Source organism: Pteronotus mesoamericanus, unplaced genomic scaffold (assembly GCF_021234165.1).
Source record: "Pteronotus mesoamericanus isolate MK-2021 breed Mesoamerican mustached bat unplaced genomic scaffold, CSHL_Meso_final contig_1242, whole genome shotgun sequence".
In the NCBI taxonomy this organism is placed as follows: domain Eukaryota; kingdom Metazoa; phylum Chordata; class Mammalia; order Chiroptera; family Mormoopidae; genus Pteronotus; species Pteronotus mesoamericanus.
The window spans coordinates 1,558,793-1,586,399 of record NW_026555053.1 but is presented as its reverse complement, the minus strand read 5'-3'; the positions used below and the strand labels follow the sequence as shown (position 1 = coordinate 1,586,399).

Sequence of the window (27,607 nt, the reverse complement as noted above, 5' to 3'; positions counted from 1 at the left end):
CCGTACAAGTAACTTTACTGCAAAGAAACTGCTTCCTGAGTTAGTTAGGACATAAAGGTTTATACGATGAAACTGGGACGGTCCTGGCCTTGGGCATGAATCCCCAGGTGGAGAATGCAGGTGAATGGCGGGTGGTTATGAATGGCTAGAAATGGGGGCCTCTTGGTGACCAGGGCTCTGGGTGGGGAAGGGAGAGGAGCTGCTGGTCTCGCCCAAGGACCAGGACGGCCTGGGCCTCCCATTTTACAGCGGGTGGTTCATTTTCAGAATGTCTGTGTGGCCACCTAATCTCTGCCAAATTCTTAGTTTCCTTCCGTGAAACTCTCGGGGCCTCTTAAACCCTCTTAGCCTCAGCCTCCTCGGATCATTGTTCTGACCGACGTGACCACACTTAGTAAATGTAAACTATAATAAAGCGTTAATTTATTATTAATGTCTTGCTGAAGTAATGTCTTGCTTGATGGCATGTCATTTCTGAAAACTACCTCCAAATGGTGTCAGGGAGGAAGTGTATAGATGGAACCACAGCGAGCGTGGCACAGTGTGAGCAATTGGTGAACCTAGGATAAGCCTGCACGATACTGGTGGCACGGCTCTCCCTCCGTTTTTACAGGTGTGACTCTTTTAGCCAAAAAGAAAAAGCTGATAAAAATACATAAAAACAAAATGTTTTGACCCTTCCTCTCCTGAATGATGCTGTGTGAACGTGGTCAAGAATCTGACTCCTACTAAGCCTCTTTCTTGAGAGGCAAATTGGGAAAAAACGAGCTATGCTCTGCATTCTCCCTAAGTATGTTGTGAACACCAGTGCGGTCACCAGTGTAAAGTGCTTTGCAAAGCACAGGCCGCTACCTGGGCAGAGACGGCCACAGATGCGGTTGCTCAGCGATGCCTGGGCCACCTGGCCAAGCCTGCCGCCTCGGCTGTCCGGGCCCCAGCCAATCGCTGCTGCTGCCGCCACCTAAGCATTCATATTCATGATTGACATTCATATTCATGACTGGCCTTCTGGCTTCTGCCCTGCCCGCACCAGCTGCAGACACAGTCCTGCCTCTCTGAGAGCCGGGGAGGGCAGGGCAGCCTGCAGCTCCGTTCAGAAACCCCCTTCCTGCTTCTTCCCAGCGCCTTGCCCACTACTCGCAACCACTGGAACCCGCTGGCTCCCATGAAACCCTCAAAGGCTTCCCAGCGATATAGAAGCATCCGGAGAAATGCCAGCCAGCTCTACCAGGAGTCCCTGCTGCTCAGGTGAGCTGGCCCTGGCCACCCGCTGTGCAGCCAGGGCAGGCGGTGGGGAAGGGAAGCCTTGCTTGTATCTGACCAGAGGACTAAGTCCCCATCCTGCTTGGCACTCCTTTGGAGTGAACTCAGAAGCTCCTTCTTCCAGGTTCTTGCACACCTGGGGTGGCTACCTCAGCAAGTGCACAGAGGGAGACAGCTCTACCTGCTTCTTATCCAGGGGGTCCAAGTCCAAAAGCCTGCACCCAGCCTGGCTTTTTTGCTGGCCAAACCCATAGACATGCTTGATCTGTTTCTGTTAACTCAATCAGCAGTGTCCAGAGAGAGCAGAGCACGCTCTGTCCTAATAAACACAGTGCCTGCTGGGAGGGCTGCAGGCTGGTTAGAAGTGGGGGGACTCTGTAATTCACCATATATTTATAAAGGTACATTAACTCCTCCATGAATGTAGACAAATTGGACAAAATTCTCCTTTGAATAAGTGAAATAATCTAAATTAGAGAAAAGCAAAAGAACTATTTTTTCTTCTGTTTTCTTTAAAGTGTATCATTGATCAAGATAGAGCAGAATACTCATATGTCTTCCTGGAAAGTTGCATTAAGATTAGCATATTAATAGTTACCAGGAATAAATATTGCCACATGTTGAAAAATTCTCCTAGAGAGTAGCTGTTTCCCCATGTAAATCTGCTTAGTTTGTGTCTTGTTCATAGAAATCAGTCCCTGTTATGTCAGATTTCAAATAAATCAAAGTGGGAATGCAGGGAGGGGGTCTCTGGGAGGCAGAGTTCGGGTTTTAATTTTGCACCTACAGCTTCGGAGCAAGGGGGGTCCTGTGTCCTTCATGTGCCCAAAAAAGGCATTGTTTTACCACCAAAGATGCTGTTTTGAGGAATTGTTATATGCATCCTCTTGTCTCCTCATATGATGTCTTCTGAAAATATCTTTTATCCTGAAAAACTCTTTTTTTCCACGGACTCACCGCTGAAATAGAACCCAGTGATGTGTTCCCATGGGCTGTGAACACGGCCGAATCCTCTCTCCCCCTCTCCAGACCCCTCCCCTCCCGCACATTCCTGTTAATCGGATTTCCTTCTCTTCCCTGGATGACAGCTGTAATGCTGATGAAATGGGGGACAGCAGTGACCCGGAGCAGATCTTCCAGAATATACAGTTCCAGAAAGATCTCATGGCAAACATTCGCTGCCGACCCTGGACCATGGGACAGAAGCTGAGGGCACTGAGGTAAGGCCTCCACAGCGGATACTGGCAACTGCATGTTTGCGTCCACTACACCACCTGCCCCACCCCTGGAAACGGGAGGAGAGACCCATGGGCCAGGCGCTCGTGACCTCAGACACAGCACGGACATGTGGTGGCGTCCTGCTGGGCCAGGCCAGCCTCAAGGTCACTTCCTTGTTGTTTGTCTGGGTTACATGTGTGTGTTGGAGGGGCTTTTTGGTTTTCTGTCTCCTTTTCAAACACTAGATTTTAGCACTGTGTCCAGAGATGAACAAAATAATCAAACCTACTAAAGACAGGTATATAATCCAAATGAGAGTAAATGTTAATTTTACCTGCTTGGTAAAATTTCCCTCTGGCAGGAAAAATCTCCATGGGAAGCCAGATCGCCGTCACAGCAAGAGCCATATTGCGGAGGCTGGTTAGATTATAGTGAGAGCCTGAAGATCGGAAGGCAGGTTGCCTGAACCCACAGTGCTGCTTCCAATCGCTAGCTGTGTGGTATGGGCTAGTTTTCCTAATTTCTCTAAGTTCCAGTTCCTTTCTCCTTACAGTTGAAGTGGTGGGGCTTCCGAGGGCTCAGAAATCCCTGGCGGCCCTCCGATGGGCCGCGCCAGGAGCTCGGGGAGCGGGCCGGCATTCGGAAGGGGCATTCGGGCCAACAAAACCCTTTGCTCACTAAAGCTTGAGATCCCTGATGGCGGTACAGGGCCCCAGCAAGATAAACCACCAGAGCGCTCAGCCTCGTGTCTGATGTCTTGTACATGGTGTCACTCCTGCGAGCAAGTGATGACCGGGGGCTGGGGTCACAGCAAGGGTGTTAGCAGAATGGTCTAAACGACCGGTGTTGTTGCCCTGTGAAGTGGACATTTCTAGAAACAGGCGCTGCACCTGGTCACTGAGCCTGCCTAGATACCGGACAGCCCTGTCTGCCCCGTACCTGCCATGGGGCCAGCCCGTCTTTCCCGTGCAGTCACGCCTCCACCAGGTTTCCACCCCAGGCTCTGTCCTTCCAGTCTGACCGGAAGTGCAGCTGGCCCTCAGGGGGCACAGGAAGCACCCAAGGTCATGTCTATCATTTGCCCTCTCAGAAGTTCTCAGTTACCCCCTGTATTTGTTGCCAGCTCACTTCTCTCTCTCTCTCTCTCTCTCTCTCTCTCTCTCTCTCTCTCTCTCTCTCTGTCTAAGGGAGGCATTTTCAGATGAGAGCACTGAGAGATGCTCATGGTCACCCAGGACACACAGCCTCTGAGAGCTGGACTAGAGGCTCAGGCCTGGGCTTCCTGAGCCTGTCCCCGATGTTCTGTTCTACTGAACTCCACCAAAGTTAACACTTCATCTCTCAAAAAAAACTGTGCTCTATCAGAATTCTAAAAGTCATACAGGAATGCTGATGATTAATGATTATCTGAACGATGGGAGGTTAAGCCTTTTTAATGGGCGGGCAGAGTAGAGCGAACAACTTTTCTGTCAAGGCGCTTGAGAAACAAAAGAACAAAGCAGGCCTTTCCGCGACGGGGCCTGGCCGTGCGCACAGCCAGCCGTCAAGCTCTCAGAGAGCTTCTCGTCCCTGAGCGCCAGCTTTGTCATCCCTTGTCCCACACATCTCCTCTCTGTCACCTTGAGAAGCTACCGGAGCAGCACCTTCCTAATCACACTGGCCAAGGCTCTTCCGGCACCTCCAGAGGGGGACCCAGAGCCCTGACTCCTGGCTGCTGGGGACCGAGGGAGGCTGCCGGCACAGATGAAAGCGGGCGCTTCGCCTCTGAGTGTGGGGCAGCGGCCGCCTGCCTGTGTGGGTGCAGTGCATGTGTCTGCGCCCCGCAGGGAAGCCAGTGGGCAGTGCCGTAGGCGTGAGCACTGGTCTGTGGCTTGCTGGGTTGGGCCAGCCCTCCCTGCTGCCTCAGTCTGACTCACCCCTGAGTCCTAGCTCTGGCCGCACCCACACGCGAGGTTATGGTCACCTCAGGGCTCTTGCTTCCCTGTTGGCTAGTGGGCTCTTCGAGGCCTCCGTAGTCCATCGTGCTTGACCCAAGTACATGTGCAGAAAACGTCTGCAGGAAAGACCTGAGGAACGATCGGTTTACTTCTAAGGCCTCTGTCTTTTAGATGCTGTGTAGGGTAGGCCTTCTGCCTTCACCCTTGCCTGCATCTCCGGTTCTAGCCAGAATGAAGACAGTGCATGGCTGGGCTGTGAGGGCGGGGCAATGGCAGCGTGGGCTTGGTCAGGTCGTGTTTGGAAGAGACCATTCTGTTTGTGGAAAGGGCTCCAGCTCCTTGTCCCTCTCGAGGAAGGACTTGGCGCCAGTGGGCGTTGCTAGGAGGCTGCCTGAGACTCCCGGATGTGCAGGAATTACTTGGCTCGGAAGCTGGAGACTAACCACTTGAATGACTCAGAAGAGCAAACGTCTTGGACACTGAACATGATCACACAGAGGTCATCGCCTCCGATAATAAGAATCGCCTCAGCGCAGTCTCCGATGAGGTCTCCTTGGCAGTCACAGTCAGCTCTAGGGGTCTTTGGTGTCAGTCTGTCCCACGGCACAGATGTGTGTTCTGTAACCCTGTTGTTCATTTCGGTGTGGATTTAACCATCCAGCACAGTGAATTCAGCCCATTTTGAAGGGCCAGTTTGTTTACCCACTATTATTAAGAAATAATTGACATACATCACTGTGTAAGTTTAAGACGTATAATATTATGTATTAAGACATAATAGTTTGACTTACATATATTATGAAATGATTACCACAATCAATAGGTTTGGCTAACATCCATCATCCTCTAGTGATACAAAAAAATCTTTCCTTGTGATGAGAACTCTTGGGACTTACTCTGCTGATGGCTTTCTTGTGCACCATTCAGGAGGTGAACTCCAGTCATTGTGCTGGACCTTGCATCGCAAATACCGACTTTATAATGAAAAGTTTGCACCTTTTGACCACCTTCCTCCAATTCCACCCTCCACCTCTGGTGACCACAGGTCTGATCTCTCTGAAAATACTTTTTAAGGAGATTTTCCATTCTCCCAAAGACCAGGAGATGAGAGATGAGCGTGACTCTCCCTGCTCTGGCATCTGTCCTATGTTGTCAGGCTCCCATTCCTGTTGAATATTCAGACATTTTGCAAAGATTATCAGTGCAGTAAAGCCGTGCTCACTGTAACATCTGTCTTCTCTCAGACGAGCAAAGGAGATCGTGCTGAAGTTTGAAGGGAGGCTGACCAGGACCCGGGGCTACCAGGCAGCAGGGGCAGAGGTAAGGAGCACCCGCCGAGCCTCCCACCCGTGGCCTCAGCAAGTGGTACCTGCCCGTGCACCTGGGTGTGAGCACCTGCGTGTCCCCACACCTGGACTTCAGTCCCAGATGCCGTCACTTACCGGCTATGGGACCCTGGGTGAGCCTGTCCTCAGAAGTGAGTCTCTTCCATTGAGAGACTGACCTTGCCTCTCTCCTGACAATCCCGCCCACGTATGCAGATTTCACTCATCCTCTCTCTTGAGATGAGAAAGGCACAGACATATTCAAATGCTCACTTTATGATACAGTGCTGAGGTTTTTGTGTCTTATTTTTCATAAAAACTAGCTTTATGTAGCTGCATACATTGAAACTATCTGTTCATAAAGACATTCAATAATTTTCATAACTGTCTTAAAAAACAAAAAAATCATGTCTCCTTTTGTAACTGCCTACTTCTCAATTGAGTATCTTTTTAAAAATCTGTTTCAGTCATTGACTATTGAAGATATAATTTCACATCAGACTAACAGGATACAAACATTTTGGCTTCATTTCTCGCGTACCGCCATAATGAGGGTTTTTCTGTGTTGCTGTGTAGCTTTTCTCTCACCGTTGGTAATTCCCTTGCCATGGAAGCTCAGTGTCGGTCGTGAGAGAAGCGCGGTGTTTGTTCCCACTCCTTCCGCAGTCCCGGTCGTCAGCAGATCACGCTTTTCGACCCCTTTGCCTCTAGAAGCTCCGTCAGGCGCAGCCGTGGCGGGCCCTCCCTTGGGGCGCCATGCCAGAGTGGGCGTGGGGGGCGCTGCTCTTCAGACCGAGGGAGGCCCCCGCATCCTCGCACGAGCCCCGAGGCGCGGAGAGGGCCTCACGTCTCTGCCCGCACGCGCTGTGCTGCTTCAGTCTGTTCCATGGTGAAATCCCCCCGCGTTTTATAGTTAAAGCACACTTCTAGCACCACGGACTGAGCTCTGAGTTCTTTTTCTCGCAAAATGAGGAAACCAAATCCCCCCAAAAAGAAAATAACATTTTCCCAGGGGCACAGAATAAGATAGAGGTGGAGCCCAGGCGCTATCTCAGGTCTCTGACCTTCCACCTAAGTGCTTCTTACACTCAGGACTGTGCAGCGGCCCAGAGACGCCAGTGCCCCCGGCCCAGGCCTCCCCAGAGGGTGCGTGAGCACCGGCTCTGGGCGCCCAGGGATGGAAAGGGGGGAAACTCTGGTCTTCTCTCTGTGCCTCAGGAGACAGCACAGGAATGGTGTGAGGCAGTACAGGTGGGGCATGAGCGACGTATGAGAGGGGCTAGAAATGTTTGCTAGGGAGTTGGCAGGCAGCAGAATGTATCTGTGGGGGCCGAGAAGGCGTATGTGGTCGTCACAGGAGCGGCTGCACTGGACTTGGGTCTTGAATCGAGCAGAGGAAGAACTATTCCAGATTCTGATAAAACTCAGATTTTCACTCGCAGGCCCCCTGGCCTCAGCAGACACGCCCAGCTCCCGTGTGGCATCACCACGCGCGTCTGCGTCTGGGTCGGGCCCGTGTGCCATATTGTGACTACATTGTAGCCCTCCTTTCTGCAGTGACATCGTTCGCTTCCAGCACAGACCCAAGACAGTCATGTGCTGACGTGAACAAGCTGCCGGCGCTGTCGGGGGGTGGGGCGGTGTCAGGGCCCACAGGCCGCTTTAGTGTCCTTTGCGGTAACAGCAGATCTTTGGACTTTTAGCAGTTGCGTCTTCTGTGGGAAGCCCTAAGTGAAGGCACGAGACGCATATCTGGGGCCCCGCCACGTAGGGCCCCCGTGCCCAGCCACTGCCGTGATAACGGATGCAGTCACTCTCTCCTGTCCCTTCTCCCAGCTCTGGCGGAAGTTTGCTCGTGTCGCCTGTAACTTTGCAGTGATCTTCATTCCCTGGGAGATGAGGATAAAGAAAATTGAGAGTAAGCTGGCACTTCGCGGAGGGGAAGGAGGGGCTGGTGGCCCGGGCCTCACAGTGCGCAGCCAGGGCACGGGCCCCCGTGGTTGGCCTGGGCTGGGCATGGGGCCGCGGAAGTGGGAGACACGGTGTCTGTCCCTGCCCCCAGGGTGAGACGGTCCACATTCCACCCTGACGCTGCTGGTCTCTGTCAGCTCATTTATTAGTCACAAAGCCAAAACGATCGAGTAAAAATCTGTGTAGATTAATAAGGGAGTAACGTGGGCAATTTCTAAACAAAAATGAAAAAATCTGCATTTCCATAGGTTTCTGTCCCCTTCTGTAGAGGATCCCCCTTGGCCTACATTGTTCCATGTGGTCCCCCAGCCCCACCGGGGCGGCAGCTGGCTGAGGGGTGTTCAGGTCCAACCCTGTGTTCATAGTGGGACCACTTGCCCCTGTGGGTCAGGCTACACAACACTCAACGGGGAGCACCTCCCCGCTTGGTCCTCCCCGCTTCTCCCCCGCCCTCGCTGCTTCCCCCTGAGCGCCCCTCCCGGGCCTGGCGCCTCCTGACTCCCTCGAGCTCTGCTTCCAGGACACCTGCCCTTAGACAGAAGTGGCTGCTACAGAGTTACTTGCCCTGGGACCCCCCCCCCAACCCCCGTCCCGGGAAAAGCTAAACCTCTCCTCCACGCCAGGTAGTGGGGGGTGCATTAAACTTGGGAAGGTTCATTTGAGGAACAGTAAAATTCATTTTATGGAAGGATATTGTTGCATGTGAAAAACTTGTTTGTAGTATGTTGAAAACTTAAGATACCTGCTTAGAGAGATGCCAGGTGCACGAAAAGTGTACTAAAAACTAATTGCAGTAGTGGTTTTAATTTAGTGATACAGGTCATTGGCGGGGGGCGGGGGTTGCAGTGTTTTATGTTTTTCTACTTACCATGGGAAGTATAAACCAGATTTGGGAAAAATTCAAGATGGGGAAAGTCTACCTGCTCCAGAAAGTCATCAAAATATTACCCACATCTCCATAAGACTTTTTCTCTGCTCCCTTGTTTTCTTAATAGAAAGTTGTTTTTATTTTAAAATAAGTTTAGATATATAGAAAAGTTGTAAAGAGACTTTCCATAACTTCTTCATCCAGTTCCCTAATATTAACATTTAGAAAATTATTTATCGTGAAATTAAGGAAAAAGAATCCTTAGGAAAATTTCTTGAGATTCTCAAAACTATATAAAATAAAGATACATGAAATTCTCAAAAGATGCTGATACTTCTGAACATACATGAAATGTAAATTCGATAAAAAGTACTTTAGATGAATATGTCATTATGGAAATTGTGTAATTAGGGATTTTTCCTGTATAAATAACTGGTATTTATTAATGAACATCTTGATCATGTAAATGACCATTTTAGGGGACTCCTTGATTGGTACAGTTACGGCATTTTCAGTAAGAAAACCCGCCGTATTGCTTCATGGAGAACGTCTCGCCCAGTGGGGGTTTTATGTGAACTGTGCTCTTTCTCTCATCCTTCTCCAGGTCACTTTGGATCTGGGGTTGCCTCCTATTTCATCTTCTTGAGGTGGCTGTTTGGAATTAACATTGTGCTCATGGTTATGACAGGGGCCTTTATTGTCATCCCAGAGGTAAGAACTATCTGGAAAGTCATCTGACTTGAAATTAAGAAAAAGAATCCTTAGAAAAATCCTTGACATTCTCAAAAGTATGCCCCCCCCCTAAAAAAAAAAGATACAGGTCATGTATCTTTTTTAGAGAAAAAAGTGCCATTTGTTCAAAAGGCCGTTAGGGCACTACTACCATTACATGGCCGCCCTTGACATCCTGGCCGGGGAGGGTCTTCGTGTGCTGAGCCCGGCGCCCGCTCACCCTGCCAGGCCGCACGTCCCCGGGGCTGTGCAGAGCAGCCGCCGGCAGGAGGCACCTGGCAGGGAGGGTGGGGAGAGTAGGCAGGGGACTGTGTTCCAGCACAGTTTCACTTACAGATTCCGAAATCAGCTCCATGTGATGATGCGAGTCAGAAAATACTGTTCTTCTGATTTTTTTTTTCTCAACCATTTAAAAAAGCAGAACCCATTCTCAGCTCTCGGGCTGTAGATGCTGGGCTGCATTTGGCCTGTGAGCCAGTTTGTGGACACCCTGTTTAAGTAAAACCCATTTCTCAACAAACTTTATCCTCAAAAAGTAGATGGGAAAAAAAAGTGAAGGGGGCCATTTCCCAAGCCTCTGGAGAAACACAGTGACCTCAACAATCCACCATAGAAGCCACGTCCAGCCCAGAGCGGGGACACCCAGGCAGCCCCGATCAGACAAAAAGAAAACCTGGCCCCCGTGACTGATTTTCCATCAGCGAGTATCCAGCAGGGATCCGCCCGGGAGACTCACGTGCCACCCTCTTCTCTCTCCCAGCTCATCGCAGGCCAGCCCTTTGGGACCACAGCCAGCAAGAGCATCCCCAAGGCACAGGTGGCTTCAGCCCAAGACCTGGACACCGTCTGGTCCCTGGGGGTGAGACTGAGCCTGCCACATGTTTGTCTGGAGGGAGGGAAGGACCCGGCCACCGCGCCGGTCCTGGGAGTCGGACCCGACACGAGGCTGTCTCCACAGGGTTACCTCCAGTACTCAGTCCTCTTCTACGGCTACTACGGCCGCGAGCGAAGGATCGGGAGAGCGGGCTACCGGCTGCCCCTGGCGTATTTCCTTGTGGGGATGGCCGTGTTTGCTTACAGCTTCATCATCCTCTTAAAAAGGTACGGCTGGCTCAGTGTCTCAAAATATGTGCCAAGAATGATGTGTGAGATCTGGTTTAATCTTGTCAGTAAACCCATAAAGGCGCAGCTGCACCCACTGTGCAGATGAGACGGAGGCTGAGGGCCTGCGCTTGTGTTAACCAGCGCCCACTGGCTGCTGCTGCGCTGTGCCAGGCTCCAGGCTGGGTGCGGGGAGACCAGAGTCGTGCACTTAGCAGTCCGTGTAGTTGTGGACAGTGGAGGGTAGCATTACCCTCCATGGGTAGAGGCTCCACGAAGACCGACTAGCTCAAAGGAAAGCATTTTATTTCACAGACACAGCTGTACAGGGTGGGCTGTACTGGGTCCCAGGGCCCACACACCTTCAGTGACCTCCTGGCCACCACTGTGGTGGGGTCTCTTGTCAAACGACAACAATCAACAACAGGCCATTTCCGTTTCCACATCGATCAGAGGGGACACGGGCGGGGCTGAACCAGCTGGTGCTCCGATTCATGCAGAGGCTCGGCGGGTGTCCCAGCCTGTTCCTGACGCCGTCCGTCCGTCCGTGACCCTCCATGGGCCCTCTTCTTTGCAGGATGGCTAAGAACTCACGCACGAGCCTCGCCAGTGCCTCCAGTGAAAACTACACCTTCTGCTGGCGGGTGTTTTGCGCCTGGGACTACCTCATCGGGAACCCAGAGGCCGCAGAGAGCAAAGCTGCTGCCATCGTGAACAGCATCAGGGTGAGCTGGGCCTGTGCAGGCCGCCGAGGTGGTGTGGCCTGGAGTCTGGGCTCTCCAGACCATGACCTTGGCTGCAACGTTAGCTCAGACCAGGGCAGCCAAAGCGAGGAGACATGCCCCTGACCTGCCCCTCCATCCAGCCAAGTACAGGAAGAAAATATTGGACCTTCTCTGTATTTTTTAAATTTCAACTTTCTAAAGTTTCAGTTTGTGTACTTTTGAAAATGTGCATCATGGATTGCTACTATATTGCATGTAGAAAACTGGTAAATGAATAAGCACATATGTGAGGGATGTAAGCTTTGCGTGTGAACTTAAAAAGTCAGTGCAGTTAAAGCACTCAGAGCTTGGGGTCTACTGAGCAGGCAGCTAAACAGTGTCCCCTTTTAAGAAAAACATATTTTAGGTCATTTCAAATTTCTAAATAATGCACTCTTCCATCTCCTCTTCCCAATCCTCAGTTTCAGTTTTTATCCATTTATTATTTAAAGCATTGATACCAACAGACTCTTATAGTGAAGTCTAGACTTTGGAGTCGTAATGTAAAATACTGGGTAAATCATTTCTGATCATAAAACACACTTAAAGATTTGCAATTAATGATAATGCCTTATATGTCTCTCCTGAAGGAGGCCATCCTGGAAGAACACGAGAAGAAGAAAAGCAAGAACCTGTGAGTACCAAGGCTCCCTGAGCCGAGCGCGTTGCTGAGCGTTGGTGCAGAAATTGCCAGCCTCGCTCTGTCTTCCTTTCACACCGTCAGGCGTCTCTTCCAGGAGTGCGATGCGTGGGAACCCCATGATTTTCAACACCAGAACTTGGGAGTGGTTCCTCCTTCCCTAGGCCCAGCAACAGGGGAGAGGTTTGAAGCTCACCAGCTTCCTATTCTTTTACACTGATAATAAAAGAGGTATTTTTAGCACCAGGGTCTAGTTTGCTAAATTAAGCAAAGACTAGTTGTATTTAGCAACATTCCTCTAAAGTCATAGGATGCAGATAGTATCCAGTTTTCGTTGACAAGCCTTCCAAGGTGATTTCTCAGGCCTGAAGTTCTACTCTAGGTGTTGAGGGCCACCTTGGTGAGCATGGGGCTGTTCCTCTGGGGGACTGACAACTTGGAAAGACCATTCCCGAGAAGGAGCACCATCTCGCAGGGCAGACGTGTGCTCATCCGACGTCCCCATGTGTCCCTGTCCTCGGGTGCGTGTGCTGTCCTCCCATCTGCCTCTCCCCACAGAGCGGTGACCATCTGCCTGAGGGTCATCGCCAATGTCCTGGTGCTCCTCTCGCTGGCCGGGAGCATCTACCTCATCTACTTCGTGGTGGACCGGTCCCAGAAGCTGGAGCAGTCCAAGAAGGAGCTAACGCTTTGGGAGAAGAATGAGGTACCCGCACCAAGTTGCCGCCCCTCTGCTCCCTTGGCGTTTCTTGGGCGGGTGAGCTAGAGATGCTCCACAGGAAAATCCCGGTCCTTGTTCTAGAACAGGGGCCAGGGTGGCAGCGCCGGGCTTGGCTCACGATTCTGCTGGTCTCAGTCAGAGCCAATTTTAATTCAGAAAGAGCTTTGGGCATTTGCACGTTGTAACCTTTGAATTCTTCACCTATGCTCTGCTTTTCTCGTGCGGCATTTCCTTACTGACACGTTTCCAGAAGTTGACTTCACCACAGACCGGCATTACAGCCACACTGTGGTCCATCCAGTGCGAGGGTCCGCGCTGAGCCAGTTCTGGGGCACACAGGGGGCTTCCCCAGTTCTGCGCACAGACAGAGCTCCACACCAAGACTCCAAAAAAAAAAAAAAAAAAAAAATCTCTTCCTTCCATTAATGTGAAAAAAAAATCACCAAGAAGAAGGCTGTGAACAGCTTTACCCCTCTTAGTGTTTGTGGCAACACTGCTGCCCTGAGGGCGTGGTCCGGTGGGGGGCGGCAAGGCAGAAGCCGCGCGTTGCCTGCGAGGCCGAGGCCGCGGCTCTGCAGAGCGCTCGCCTGGGGGCTTCAAAACCCAGTGTGGCGGTGACGCGGTACCTACGTTCATCCTCAGTGCCTGATACCCGTTCAAAGTCTGAGACCACACTGGGCGATCTCCCTCTTCATCTTGACATTCTGGGTCATTGAAGAGGGTTATGTTGCTGTGGCCGTGTGTGTTGCTAGAGGAACATCTAAAAGAAATACTCAGGACCGTTTCTTTAGCTCACACCACTGCACCAGTGGCATCTCCTCTCTCATTTGCCATAAGCTTAGGAAAACCGGAGTCAGGCCTGATTCTCTGGTAACCAAGCTTCCTCGTACAGGACGAGTATCAGTGACCTCTCAGCTGTTCTTTTTCTCTTTTTGATAGTTGCAGGGAAGTAGGAATAGGAAAACACCGTCCTCAGGAACGGTGGCAGGGATGGTAGTGAACATGCCGTAGTGGCACGCGTGGGTGTGTCCAGGTGAAGGAGAGTCTCTTGACGGAATAAACCCACAACGAAGGGGCCATTTGCAGAAAGCTGCTTAGAGATTTGGGGGAGGGTTCACTTGTAAGAGCTGTGTGACCCAGACGTTAGGCTGAGGGCACTGGGAGCCACCTGAGGCCTGGGTGTGGCACCTGGGGCCTCATGGGTGGCCCTCTCTCGGCAGGTGAGCGTGGTGGTCTCTCTGGTGACCATGCTCGCACCGTCCGCCTTTGACCTCATCGCGGCCTTGGAGATGTACCACCCACGGACCACGCTGCGCTTCCAGCTGGCAAGGTACCGCGCACAGCCTGGGGGACCCTTCCGTGTGGGCTGCCCCGCGGTCCCATTGTGGGAAGCCAGGCTCCGCAAGAGCCAGGGTTTGCGCCATTGGCCCTGAAATTTAGCACAGAACTTCCCCTGTGGGTTCACCAGAGAGAAGCGGGGAGGAGGAAGCAGAGAGACAAAGAGGCGGGGCCATGAGGAAGGAACAGACTATGGAAACAGGCACAAGAAAGAGGACCCAGCCAGCAGAGCAGGTGTCCGGCCCCCTCATACTGAGTTCTCCATGGACTGACTGGGGGAGATAAGCAAAACCCATGTGCTTTTTCCAGGCAGGAGACGGGCATAAAGCTTTGCCGCTTATTTCTGAAGAGGTTCTTGGGGATAAGCCAGGGGTCAGCGCAGACCTGAGCCACGGTGGTCCTGGGATTCACCCCCTAGGGGTCAGAGCAGCTACCGTGGTCCATTTTTAGTGCTGGCTTCATCCTACCTGAAAAACCCCTTCCCTCTGGGGTGGTCTTTTCACCTGCACGTTAAGCCAGGAGGCTCGGGGAGGACTGTCAGGCGGGACGTGGACAGAGCTCCCTGCCAGGGCCCTGCTCACCGGCCCCCGCCCACGGGGCCTGCGTTTGTCTCGTCTTTTGTGTTCCCCCGTGACATGGGGCACGTCCTGCAGAATGAGCCGTGCATGACCACTTAGGGAAGGGCTGCTGCCCCTCAGGAAGTGGCCGGTGCTTTCCGTAGACTTGCCACCCTCCGAAACAGCCTGTGGTTTCAGAGGAAGAGCATGAGTAGAAGGCGCGAGGGCCTGCCGACGCCCCTCCACGCAGGGTTGCTCTGCGGCGATGCGCAGCCCTGCCGGGGCTCCTGGTCGTCCCACCCCGCTCAGCGCTTCCTTGACCTTCCTCGGCTCCTTCCTCAGCAGCAGGCGGTGGGAGAATCAATTCTGTTATTGCATTTGGTCTAATAGCAACCCTATTATAGAGATTGGCCTCGTTATTCATGTTCTAAACTAGAGAAACAGAGGCATAGAGGGACATGCCCCAGACGTGTAATTGTGGTAACGGGCAAGGCATATTATCTTTTTTTAAAAAAATCTTCCCCCAAAGATAAGTTTATTCAGTTTAGAGAAGAAGAGAGGGAATGAGAAAGAGGAACAGCCATGTGCAGAGAGACATTGGTCAGTTTCCTCCCATTCATACCGCGATCAGGGATCGAACCCACAACCTGGTCTGCTGCTCAGGACAGCGCTCCAACCAGCTGAGCCAGCCGGCCAGGGCAAGATGTATTTTCTTAGTGCCATGGACATGCCCGCAGGCCCTGTCACCTTTCAGCCAAGGCACAGGGACCAACGCAGTGGGATACGATACCGCGGGAGGCCCCAGCCTGCAGCTCTTCCCTGAGCCAGTGCTCAGCCGGGTTGCTGAGGGCCTTGCCCTGTGCCAGGTACCGTGACTGCAGAGATAAAGGGGTCCTGGCCTGACACTGGAAGCAGTCCTGTCACAGGGTCACAGGGGACACTGGCGCGGTCGCGGAGTGCCCACGGGCGGCCCTGCCTGCTCTCTGCTCGCCCCTGCGCGCAGGTGTCAGCTCTGCTCCCGAGGAGGGAGGGGCTGCGGCGGGTGGGCCTCCTGGAGGCTGAGTCTGGCGTCCTCTCTGCATGACGAGACGGCCTCCTTCTCTGTGCCCTGAACTGGCACCGGTTTCACGGGGCCCAGCCGCTAACTCCCATCCCTGGGAAGCTGTGTGTGAGGCTGCCGCTTTCCTTCATCGCATTTTCCCAGGCAGGCATCTGGTCAGAGTCAAGGCTGCATCCTGGGGAATTGCATGTGTTTCCCAAACTTTCCGACGTAGAGGGAGCAAGCACCAGGTCTCTGGCCATCGGCTGACGGAGGCTGGCACTGGCGGGTCCCCGGCACTCGGCGCCCACGGCCCTCACAGCCTCGGCCCCGGGGCGCCTCAGGGGCTCGGCCCGTGTCTCAGAACCAGACCGCGTAGACCCTGAGCTTGCATTCCTGCCTCTCTGTGACTGTGAGCCTGAACAGGTCACTTAGCCCTCCCCACGGCTGTTTGCTTGTCCCTAAGTAGGTTTATAACAATGTGAGCCTCACAGGGCTGGAGAATCAAACGCAGTGCCTTGAAAATCTCATTATAAACCAGAAAGCACGACACAGGCACACAGGATTGACACGGCACTTCAGAGCTGCCGTGGGTCTTGCTCTTGCTGCTGCTCTGGTGGCACCACGTGCGGAGCCAAGCACAGGCCGCAGCACAGCCACCTGGGCAGGTGGGAGCTCGGAGCCCCGGGCTCCCCCCCAGGCCGAGGAAGCAGGTGGGCACTGGAATGCGCTGCTTTTTACTGTCCCCAGCGAGGCAGCTACTGGGTTAGTGCCGCGGTGACAGTCACTCCCGCACTGCGGCAGGTCTAGGGCCACAGGCTCTGTGACCTTATCTCTCAGCGGGGCTCGTGCCTTCCAGGGTCCTTGTGCTGTACCTGGGGAACCTCTACAGTCTGATCATCGCACTCCTGGACAAAGTCAACAGCATGAGCACCGAGGTGAGTGCGCTACCTCGGGCAGCAGCCGCCAGCCACTGCCCGCACACAGGCGCACACATGCACACGCAGACACATGCAGAGACGCACACAGGACAGACGCAGAGACAGATGCACGCGCGCGCGCACCAGGGTTCGTCGTCACTGTCGTGATGGCACCCCTTGTATTTGTGCTCCTCGCATCACATCTAAGACTCAGCTCACCCATGGTCTTCTCCAGGTGAGGAGAGAAGAATGAGCCCCTGGATTCTCAAGGTAAAGACGCTGAGGCCAGGGTGCATGGCTAGGAAGTGGCAGTGCGGGCGTGGGAGCTCCCTTGGGCCTTCGACGGCAGCTCTCTTCCCGTCTGCCGTCCCGTTTCCTCGAATTCCACCGGCCGGAGCTGTCGGCAGCCCTGCTGGCGCGGCCAGGAGGGTGGCAGGCCGAGCTGCTGTGAGGGCAGGGGAGGGGCCGCGCGTTCGGTGGGGCAGTCCCTAGCAGCCTCGGTGGTGCCGCCCCGGCCTGGCGGCCTGGGAGCTCATTTTAAACCTGTCCCTCCTGTGAGGGCGCCCTACGTGGTGGGCTGGGGACAGGAAGGAGGAGGAGGTTTCTCAGGGTTGTTTGTCTGCCCGTGCCTCCCCAGCTCCGAATTCCAGGTCGTGTGAGGCAGGAGAGGCAGCAGGAACAGTTCTGTGTCCAGGCTGGGACATTGCAGAGACTGGGCTGTGACCTGCCCCTCGCCAGCCGAGGGACCTCAGAGGCGTGACTTCAGCTCGCTGAGCTTCGTCCCCAGTCATGCTTACCTGGCACTTTGTGAGGATGATGAGACATGATGTGTATTAACCGGAACAGTCCCAGGCAACTACTCAGAGTCACTAAATGCTGTGCATCCCAGCTCTGTGTTACGTGACTGGGGCTGCGTCTAGTCCGGTGGCTTTCTGCCAGGCTGGAGACAGAGGGACAGAGGTCTCAAGAGGGAATATCCCTGAGCAGGGCAGAGACGTCCTTGTACCCATGATGGGCACGAGCATGTGGACAACCTTTTTTCTTCCCTCCCTCCCTCTTTCGACAGGAAGCTGCTACCAAAAATAACACCAGTCACTGGCTGGATTCCACTACCTTCTCCACCACCAGGACAGCCCCTGAAGGAGAGAAGGTGTCCACACCTGGGCCAGGGACGGGGCTCGGGAGAAACAGCACTTGGGCCCCGGCACCGGCTGGCGTCCCGGCTTACACCTCGGCCCTCTCGGAGGCCAACCGGACTGCCGCAGGCAGCCAGGGCCTGCAGGGCCAGTGCTGGGAAACCTACGTCGGGCAGGTGCGCCCTCTCGCTCTGAAGCCTGTTCACGTCCGCGTCTTCCCTCAACCCCAGCAGCCCCCTCAAGTTGCATCGCCCCTCTTCTACAGAAAAGGGAAGTGAGGTTCACGAACAGGTTAGGGTTTTCCTGGTCTCCAAATGAATAATCACCATCAAAGATTCATGTAGTATTGCCTGTGTCCTGGGCCCTGTTCTAAGTGCTTTGTCCACATAAGAATCCTATTATTATCATCTTTATAAGCACAGATGAGGAAACTGAGGCATAAGAGGTTAAATGACTTGTCCGAGGACACAGATAGGACAGGCTCAAGCCAGGCACATGCTCCGAGCTCCGCTCCGACCCGGTCTTCCACACGCAGTCTCAGTCTGCCCTGAGCCCTGAGCCCCTGACACCGAATCGCTGGCCTCAGACCCCCCCTGCTTCCACATAGCGCAGACCGCGGATGCCAAAGTGCCAGTGAGCCCCGGCTCACTGAGCCCCGTTACGTGCCAGAAGAGACTTAGACAGCAGGGCCTCCCGCCCACGGGCAGGGAGGGGGGCGGGGCGGGGGGTGGCAGCGAGGGCGCCTGTGTTTCAGGAGATGTTGAAGCTGTCCATCATCGACATGCTCTTTACCGTGGCCAGCGTCCTGCTCATCGACTTCTTTCGGGGTCTCTTTGTTCGGTACCTGAGTGACTACTGGTGCTGGGACCTGGAGAGCAAGTTTGTGAGTGAGATACTGCGTCCATTGGGGAAGCTCGTGTGGCTGGACCCGTCCTGTCCTGGCGCCTGGGCTGGGGGGCAGACGTGAGGCACGAGGGAGAGGATGGGCAAAGCTGAGTCTCCCATGACTGCTGGCTGCGGTCGCCAGGCAGACGGGGGTCTTCACGTGTCCATCCCTAAGGGCGGGAACTCTGGGCGGGGAGGCTGCAGTGAGCTGCCGGTGTGTTTCCCTTGCAGCCTGAATATGGAGAATTCAAAATCGCAGAGAACGTGCTGCACCTCGTCTACAATCAAGGAATGATCTGGTGGGTGTCAACAGCTTCTCCGTGCCTTTGCTCACATTGCGTGTGGGCAGAGATGTTAACTTCCTTAGGCCGGATGCGACGCGACCGTAATAAATGCGGTTCCCCAGGTAGTCTAGGTCTCGCCGGTCGACCCGGCCGGTCACTCCCAAGAGTATCTCACTTTGGATGATGCAGCGTCATCCAAGGATGACCCAAAGGTCATCTGCCCCTTTATGAGCAATGTGCTTGTGTAGATGCCTTGATTTCCCCAGCCCCACCTTCCATGTGTGTAAACTTGGGGCAGTTACCTCTTCTTCCATGATTGCCAAATATTAAGTGAGCTAAAATGTGTGAGGTCCAGCCAAAGTGACTGCTCCACACATGATTAAAGCTGAAAGTCGGGAATTTATTAATCAGCGCTCACCACGGACAGACAAATGGAGAGCTTGCCCCAACTGTAGCCGTCTGTCATTCACCTCATCACCAGGAGGGGGCCTTCTGTCGCTGAGCATGAAGACAAAGACAAAGGGTATTTTAAAACAGGATCCCTACTCTCCTGCAGAAGCGATTTGCTCTGTCTGCAGAAGGTGGAAGTTCGGGTCTCCGACCTTGGGGGGCTTCCCTGGTTCTTTAAGCGCAGGGCGCACACGCCAGGGTCTCAGAGCCACAGTAGGCTGAAGAGAACGCACGCTCACTGGCTTCCCTCTCGGTTCCAGGATGGGGTCCTTCTTCTCCCCGTGTCTCCCTGCATTCAACGTCCTCAAACTGATTGGGCTCATGTACCTGAGGAGCTGGGCTGTGCTCACCTGCAACGTGCCCCACCAGCAGGTGTTCCGGGCATCCAGGTCGGTCGGACCACACCCGAGCCGCACAGAGAACCGAGCCGCGCAGGCCTGTCCAGGGCGTCCCCAGCCGGGGGCTCCCCCCTCCCTGCCTGTCTCCCAGTTCGCTTCCTCCAGGAAGCGTTTCCAGGGGCCCACCCTCGGAAGTAATCGTTACTCCTCACACGCTCACGACACGTTTTTAACAACTTGTACTGAAGTTCAGTAATCCAGTCCAAAGTGCACTTACACAGAGACCCCGTTCGATGAATATTCCGAAACTGAACACAGAAATGGAAACATTACCCAGATCAAGAAACAACAGGGACGTCCCTGGGAAGCCCCATGTACCGCATCCAGTTACTGCCGGTCCTGGAAGCGCCCTGCGTTCGGCCGGGTACTCCTTTGTGTGGGCGGAGATGCACACGCGCTGCCCCTGGCCTCTGGCCTCTCTGCCTCATGTCACGGAGAACAGGACCCCGACGTCTTTATCTGCGCTGAGGGAGGGCACGCAGGTCGTTCCTGAGCTCTTGGCTGTGGGAGTGATGCGCCCCGAGCCTCCCCCAGGCGCCTTTGCTGGGAGACGCCCAGGCGTGCGACAGCCGGGTCGTGGCCTGCATCTGTTCACCCTTGGCTGACAGCACCGAGCGTTCCCGGGCGGCCACACCCCTGGCGTTCGGCACCGTTATGGGGGGCGGGGCCCGGTTGTCCCACAGCCTAGGCAGCACTGGTTTTGTTCCTGTGTTTTTTTTTATTTTGAGGAATTTTGAACACATTAATTCAAGCTTATCGAGCTCGTTTCTTTTATTTCAATGTGATTATGTGGTTGTCCGTGACTTTTTGACTTTCTGGCCATGACCTAGTTTGATCTGGACAGTATACATATAATGTGCTACAGATAGGGAGGCACAGGGCAGGTGTGGTAGGTACGGGTATGCAGAGTAGGAGGGGAGAGAGGTCTCACACGTTAACAGTCCCCCACTCGCTACATTCTGTGTGCTCTGGTGTTTCTTTTCTGTCCAAACTGATTAAAGACAGAGACAGACAGAGCTAGTGCAGCGTCCCCGCACTGAGGGACTCTCACACCCTCTGCAGGCGTGCACACCCGCTCAGGGCCCAGGGCTTCCTCAGGCAGAGCACGTATCTGAGCAGCCAGGAGCAGGCAGGGCGGGAGGTGAGAGAGTCAAGGAGCCCAGCCACCCTCAGACAAGAGAGGAGTTCAGGCTGGGGACCCAGGCAGATGGAACAGAGGTTCTCGGGGCTTCCCATGAACGAAGCTTATTACGTCATGGCCATGGGTTTACCTCTGCCTTGGCTTGATGCGGGCAGGTGCTGAGCAGATGTGCAGGGGACAGGCCGATTGGGCTGCGTGATAGGTGGCCCTCTGTCAGACCCCTTCCTAGACATGGGGGCGGGCGCCTTTCCTGTTTGCGGAGCCGGGGCTGGTTTTCGTGTCTGTTCTCTGGGCGTAGGTCGCTGGCAACCGGCCACGAGTGGCCTCTGTGCAAGGCTGCCGGTTTCTTGCAGGTCCAACAACTTCTACCTGGCCATGCTCCTGTTCATGCTCTTCCTCTGCATGCTGCCCACCGTGTTTGCTATTGTCCGGTACAAGCCATCTCTGCACTGCGGGCCTTTCAGGCAAGTGCCTTTAGTTCCGTCACTGCCAGCACTGAGCTGGATTCCCCTCCTGCTCACAGAGCAGGTCGGCAGCAGGGACCCCAAGGCAAGCGCCCTCCTCGATAGCAGGCTGCCTGCCGGTGCGACCGTCCCTGCGCCCCTTTTGAAGAGGGGCGGCCCATTGAGAATCGGGAAGGACAGCTGCCTTGCTCGGGCGCTAGAAGGAGCTTCTGCTTGGCTCAGTCTTCCCCTTCCAGAACTCCGGGGCTTAAAGGATCGTCCTTGTCACTCTTGATTGCACGTTTTCTTGTGTCGAGGCAGAAACCCCTCAAGTTACCTCCACTGAGGACCTAATCCATTTTGATATGTTTACGGGACAGTTAGAGTTGGTGTTTGCACTATAAAAAGACACGCACTTGCCGTGATTTCTGACCCACCTTAAAGCTGCGTGTTAACTCGGTGACTCCGTAGGCGGCCACCAGAGGGGTGCTGTCATTGACATTCAGGCGTGCACTCCCGTTTCATAGCTGACTTTGAGGAGGGCACGCTAGCCAACCAGGAGTCATGGTTCTCTCTCTGCAGTGGGCAAGAGAAAATTTATGACATCGTGTCGGAAACGATCGAGAAGGACTTCCCCGCATGGTTCAGCGCTGCGGTCGGGTACGTCAGCAGCCCCGTGGTGATCCTGCCGGCAGTGCTGCTGCTCTTGTGAGTGCCACACACCCTCCCTGCCGGCTCTTGGGGACTCTGCTGGTGGGGCCAGCTAGCGAGCACTCCTCTCCAAACATCACGTAAAATCAGTGAGTTTGTGCAAGTCACTTACAGGGATGGAGGACCTAAGCAGGGACTCCGGACAGGCAGGAGGTGCAGCACGGTCGGTGCACCCGCGGCAGCGGGCACTCACCGAGGCCGCTGAGATGGGGCTGAACGGCATTGCCATCGTCCTGTTCCCGAGAAGTCCAGGCAGCCTCAGAGAGGCGTCTTGCAGTGCAGCCAGGCAGCTCCCGCTCACTGCAGCTTCACGGGTACAGCTCTTGTAGCCCAGTGGGCTGTAAGCGCCTCTCCTGTCTTCACTCCCTCCTTACCACCGTAACCTGCGCCCAATCCCAGGTGGGGGACTGGAGGGGCGGGGCGCTGTGAAAAGCAAGGCAAGGCAAGGCAAGGCAAGGCAAGCACCCCTTTCCCAGTGCTCACGGGTTGAGAACTGCTAAGGCCTTCTGTCCTCAGGAGAGGGAGCAGTGGGTGGCTTTGTTTCCTGCCGCCCAGCTGAGCAGGGAGCAAGGCGGTCGGTTGAGGTGCGCTGAGCCCCCTGTGCTGTTCTGTCCTAGCATGCTCATCTACTACCTGCAGAGCATCGCGCGGTCTCTGAAGCTCAGCAACCACCAGCTCAAAATGCAGATCCAGAATGCAAGTATTGTCTCTTCTTTGCTGTTGTGCCTGTGTGTCGGCTACATGACAGGTCCCACCAGCAGGGGACACTAGTGAGGCCTCACTTTTTCAAATCACAGGACCACTTGGCCACTTGGTGGGGTGCAAGGCCATTCCTCCTCCCTCCCAGGATCTCCCAGAGTCATTTCTAAGAGCCCCCATGGGCAGGGGTGGCTCCCACCCCGCCAGGAGCGAGTCTGCCTATGCTTTTTGGTTCCCTGAACACCTTGGCTCTGCCTGTGGCCATGCCCCGCCCTCCGAGTGTGGGCTTTTCCGTGGGCTGTGCTGGACAGAAGGCGAAGAGAAAGGGCCCCCGGACCATGTCAGCTTGGGCGTCGGAACCCAAAGGCGCTGTTTGGAACCAAAGGCCCGCCTTTCTCCTGTCTTCCATTCTGGTGGTCCTTACCTTCTCTCCCATCTGGGCCCCAGACCTCAGCGGTCAGAACGGTCAGCGGGAGCCTGGCCCTGCCCCGTCCTTCCACACTCCCCCCCCACACCCCGCTGCGCCCCCAGGGCCAGGCACCAGGTGTCCCATTTCAGGAGGCACCAGCTCTCGAGGCCGTGCTGACCCTGCACCCTCACTCCAGCAGCGCACGGCTCGCTGGCCTCAGCCCTGTCGCAGAGCCCCATGCCAGAGTTCTAGTTTTTTTTTCAAAAAACACTTCCCACGAATATCAATTCGTGTAAAGAAATACTAGTTCATTCCATAAATAAGTAAAGAAGAAGGGCATTTGGTAGGAACGGGCATGTTTGTGGAAAGACACGTCTCCCATGTTGCCACTTCACATTTTGTCTTCAGCGTCTCAGGCAAATCGCTGTTGGCAGAACCTAAATGCTCTAACCAGTGATTGAAAATAAAACTCGCTGGGCGTAAAACCCCGGCTCTCAGGGGTCAGCATGTGCGCGCTCAAGGCACAGGTCTGAGTCAGGGCCTGCCGTCCCCGGGGCGCTACCAGTTCAGGCCTGGCCCACGGCGTGAGCAGGGCTGCAGGGGTCGTTTCCCCCAAGGACAGTGTTTGTTAGTGCTGCCTGCTAAATGCAAACAGACTGGTGCTTGTCCTTTATATTTTAGGCAAGATCTGAAGATAAGCGAAAGGTTACCCAAATGATGGAAGGTGAGTGTGAAGAAAAACGTGCGATGATATCTTAGTTGTTGGGCATTTAAAAATAGAGCAGTTTAAGGTACCATCAACGATTCCGGATAGAATCTGGTTTCACCATTACCTCGGCACAGTAAGGTAAGATCTCCGGAGATAGACGTTGGCTTCAGTCTAAGATTTTTTACATTATACCCCGGCCTGTGACTAAAACGTGTCTGAAATCAGAAGGAAACTTTGAAGTAGGAGAGAAAAAAGAAGCAAAACCATCAACTTGGAGAAAACCCATAAGAACGCCTTTGTCTCGTTCACCCTTGCGTACTTCTGTCCACGTCCCGTTTCTCCCCGGCAAGGCCCCTCCTCAGGCCTCGGCCACGGAGCCCAGCCCCTCAGGGGGAGCCCTCCCTGTCCCACGGCTGCAGGGCAGTGCCAGGCAGGCGGGCAGCCCGAGACCAGAGCCCCGAATCAGAAACCCACCCCTGGGCCCGCACCTCCCCCCCTCGTCCCCAGCTGTACCTGAGGCTCAGCGGGGGAAGGAGGCCCTCCTCAGAGACGATTGATTCAGGAGCCGGCCCACTCTCGTCTGCTTTACCTCTGAGCCGGTTGGCAGGGGCTGAGTGGGAGGGGCCGTGCCCCGCGGGAGAAGGCCTAGGAGCTGTGAGGCCGTGGTCTGTGCAGGGACTTCGCTGTAGAAAGAGCCTGCAGCCCGAGCTAGGAAACCCCGCTCCGCTCTGACTGTGCAGTATTAGTTCTCAAGGCAGCATCGCCGACGTCCTTGAGGTAACGGTAGAATTGTCCAGTGTCCACTTTGCAGTCCAAGGCCACATACCTTTTTTTTTGGAATGCTCTGTGACCCGTTTCCAGAAAGTCACCACTGCCATGGAAGCTTCCTCTCCCCACTGCACAGAGGAAGAACCAGAGCCCCCGTGCTGGTGGAGCGCCGCTGTGCCTCCTCGGGCTGCCGGTGGTGTGCCTGCAACGTCCGGGGTGCGCCTGGTCCCTCCTGCACTTACCTTCAGCTCCAGCCTTCTGTGAATTAGGAGACGTTTATTGCCCGTGGGCTAGGTGTATTTGCAAGTACCCTCACTGGTTAGCTGAGCCAGCTGTTGGAAGTCATGCTCTCTTGCAGCTGAACAACCCTGAACATGCCACCCCGAGCTCACCTTCTCACAGCCCTCCCTTTTCCTGCAGCCCGAATCCAAACCCAAGAGGAAAGCACCAAGAGGCTCTCAAAGGACAGTGACCTCGGCAGCCAGCTGTCCCTGACTTGCTCAGTGACACCCCAGAACAATGGCCATGCGGTCAGTTTTGACTCATCGAGCAGCAGGAGTGGCAGGGTAGCGATGGTCACCCAGCCCACGTCCCAGAGCCCCCGGCCAGGGCCCAGCAGCCCCTGCGCGACCCTTCCTGGCATCTCGAGACGGGGGCCAGAGCGCGACGCCGACAGGTGAGCTTGTCTGCAGAGCTGGACACCTGCCTCTTGGAAAGGGCTGTGCTGTCGGCCGGATGTTGTAGGTCTGGGCTGGCCGGGTCGTCTGCAGGACCATGTCTGTTATGTGGGGTCCGTTGTTTGTCTCACTCATACCTGTGAGAGCCACGGATCCCACGTGACACTCTCACCAAACTCGGGGACCATGTAGTCTCCGTGTAACACAGTGAAAGCGTGTAGATACAACACGGGGTGGGAGTGGGGCCTGTTCAGAAACGAAGGCTGAGCCGCAAGGGCCCTGGCAATGCGCTGTGTGAGACGCCGTCTGCACGCCCCAGTGGGGCTTTGACGAGGAGGAGGGATTCCACTCGTCCAGCAGGCTCCGGGGGTGACCGTCTGCGGGGCTGGGCAGCTGTGGGGCAGGGGAGTGAGGAGCTGCTCCTAGCAGCTGCACCAGTGCCGGTCCTGCTGTGTGCTCCTGGGGCGGGTTAGCAAGGCCCTCGGCACCCCCAACCCCCCCGGAACTGCACGGGCTCCGCATCACGCTAAGGGCTCGGGGAGTTCTGGCAGAGAAGAGACCCGTTCAGGCCAGGTCCCCGTGCTCTGGGGGTGCCGTCCACGGACACCCGAGGACACTGTGGAACCAGGTTCTGCGAAAACTCCAGGAGAGCTCTGTTGTCGTCCCCAGTGCTCGGAAGGCGTGGGCTGCGAGGGTGCCAAGGCCACACGCCTGACCACCCCTGTCTTACAGGCACCCACGTGGTCCGTGTGCGGGCACAGGCAACCCTCACAGGAACAGACCCCGCACACCTGTGGCGTTTACAGAGCACCTGGAAGATGTTCGCTCAGAACCTCCTCTCCGAGAAGACTTCGAGGGCATCAGCCCTCGCCCCCATGGGCCAGGGGCCTTGGCTGTGGCGCCACGTGCTCCTAGGCCCCCCGCCCCCAGATGCTGTCTTGGTAACGAGCGTGACTCCCACAAAACCCGGCCAACACTCTGGCCTGAAGGACGCTTCAGAATAGGTGCCTATGGGGAAGCTGTGGAAACGTACCCCGGGAACGTGCGACACTGTGTATCCTGGGCCCCGCAGCGGGCTCGCCCTCCGCAGCGGAGCGAAGAGGAGGAGCCGCGGGGGGGAGAGCTGAGCCGTCGGCCTCCACACCCACACTGCCTGGCAGGCCTGCACGGGGCTCCTCACTTTTTTGTTGGCGGCGGGTCAGGGATCCACGCCCTGGCTCCTGAGCACCAGGGATGGGGGCATCCCAGGCCTTGGAAGGACAGTTTTGACGGTCGCCTTGACAGGCCCATGTACGTGCAGAGGAAGCCACGCTCCCGGCATTCCCAGCACCCACCGCACCCCGGGAGGCCCAGGGGCAAGCCCGCATGCGAGCCCACCCTCACCGAATCTGATTCCTTGTCGGCGGCGTCCAGCAGCGACCAGCAGAGCAGCAGCACAGACCAGTACCTCCAGGTCTCCCACAGACACGACAAGGCCCCGAGGGGCGTGGGCCGCAGCGGCAGGAGGAAGGCTGTGTCGAGGCAGGAGCTGCTCGTGGATCTGAACGCCCTGATCTGTTCACACGTCTAGCAGGTGTTCCTGGCGTTGGGCTCGTAGAGGGGGGCCTCCCACAGGGCCGGGGGGGTGTGACTGAGTGTGGTCCCGGACCCTTCCGCAAGAGAGATGAGTGTGCCAGTGGGTGTTTGAGATGTGGGGCCCCTCCAGGAGCCAGCCGCTCCCCAGCAGCCACACACAAGGGGGCTGCCCGCGGCGGTCTCCTCGATCTAGCGCCTCCCACAGCCCTTTGCCTCAACTCAGGTGACCAGTCACAGGCAAGCCTGACAGCCCGGGCCAGCGGCAGAGGCCCCCGAGAGGTCTGCGCCTGTCCTTAATCCTGTGCGTGCGCTGTCTTCCGGCATGCGGAGCTCGGTCCTCCAGTTAACACCCGGGAGTGAGGAGACATCTCCAGGATTCTGTCTCCTCATCCCTTGGCGCTACTTCTGTTTGCTGACTTGTTTTCTCCTACTCTCAACAGGCTTCCTGCAGGCGATAGGTGGAGCAGGAGTTCCTGGCTACAGGAAGTTCGGGAGTACAGCCCCAGCTAGCGCACCCGGAAAGGACACAGCTGCCCCTCCCGCTCCAGGTTACCTTCCCTCCCAGGGCTGGGGCCCTTTCCGGTGTTGTCATGGGGTCTCGGGCTGCAGTGCGCGATGCGTCAGCACAGCTGGGCAGACAGCAGCCCGCTCCTGTCCCCATGACAACCCATCACTCCAGATTGTGTCTTTGGAGTTCCTAGCTCTTCCTCCTGTGAGCGCCTTGGGGACAGGAATGGTGTTTATATTTGTCACTGACATGTAAAAGACGGCGGAACATCCTTTTCTGATAGAGGTGCCCCTGGGAGTTCATGGTGAGGGTCCCTTCTCCCACATGCTTGGTCAGGGGCTGTGGTGCAGGGCTCTTGGGGACACCGAAACATGCTTGGAAGCCCGGCCCTGTCCCAGCGCCTGCAGGTGCGCCGTCCCG

The 27,607-nt window shown here is 55.4% G+C and overlaps 1 protein-coding gene across 1 annotated transcript; it reads left to right on the top strand.

The window, feature by feature from the left end:
* The first annotated feature begins 1,165 nt into the window (after nucleotides 1-1,165).
* TMC3 (transmembrane channel like 3) lies at nucleotides 1,166-26,674 on the top strand. The gene is made up of 22 exons (XM_054588436.1): nucleotides 1,166-1,244; nucleotides 2,333-2,483; nucleotides 5,663-5,738; nucleotides 7,580-7,661; nucleotides 9,187-9,293; nucleotides 10,075-10,173; nucleotides 10,273-10,415; nucleotides 10,993-11,140; nucleotides 11,770-11,813; nucleotides 12,378-12,525; nucleotides 13,761-13,870; nucleotides 16,334-16,412; nucleotides 17,461-17,706; nucleotides 18,285-18,413; nucleotides 18,647-18,714; nucleotides 19,410-19,538; nucleotides 21,042-21,152; nucleotides 21,714-21,839; nucleotides 22,460-22,538; nucleotides 23,632-23,674; nucleotides 24,848-25,103; nucleotides 25,837-26,674. Exons 1-22 carry the CDS (start codon nucleotides 1,166-1,168, stop codon nucleotides 26,672-26,674), a joined length of 3,291 nt encoding a protein of 1,096 aa, XP_054444411.1.
* Nucleotides 26,675-27,607: the final 933 nt, after the last annotated feature.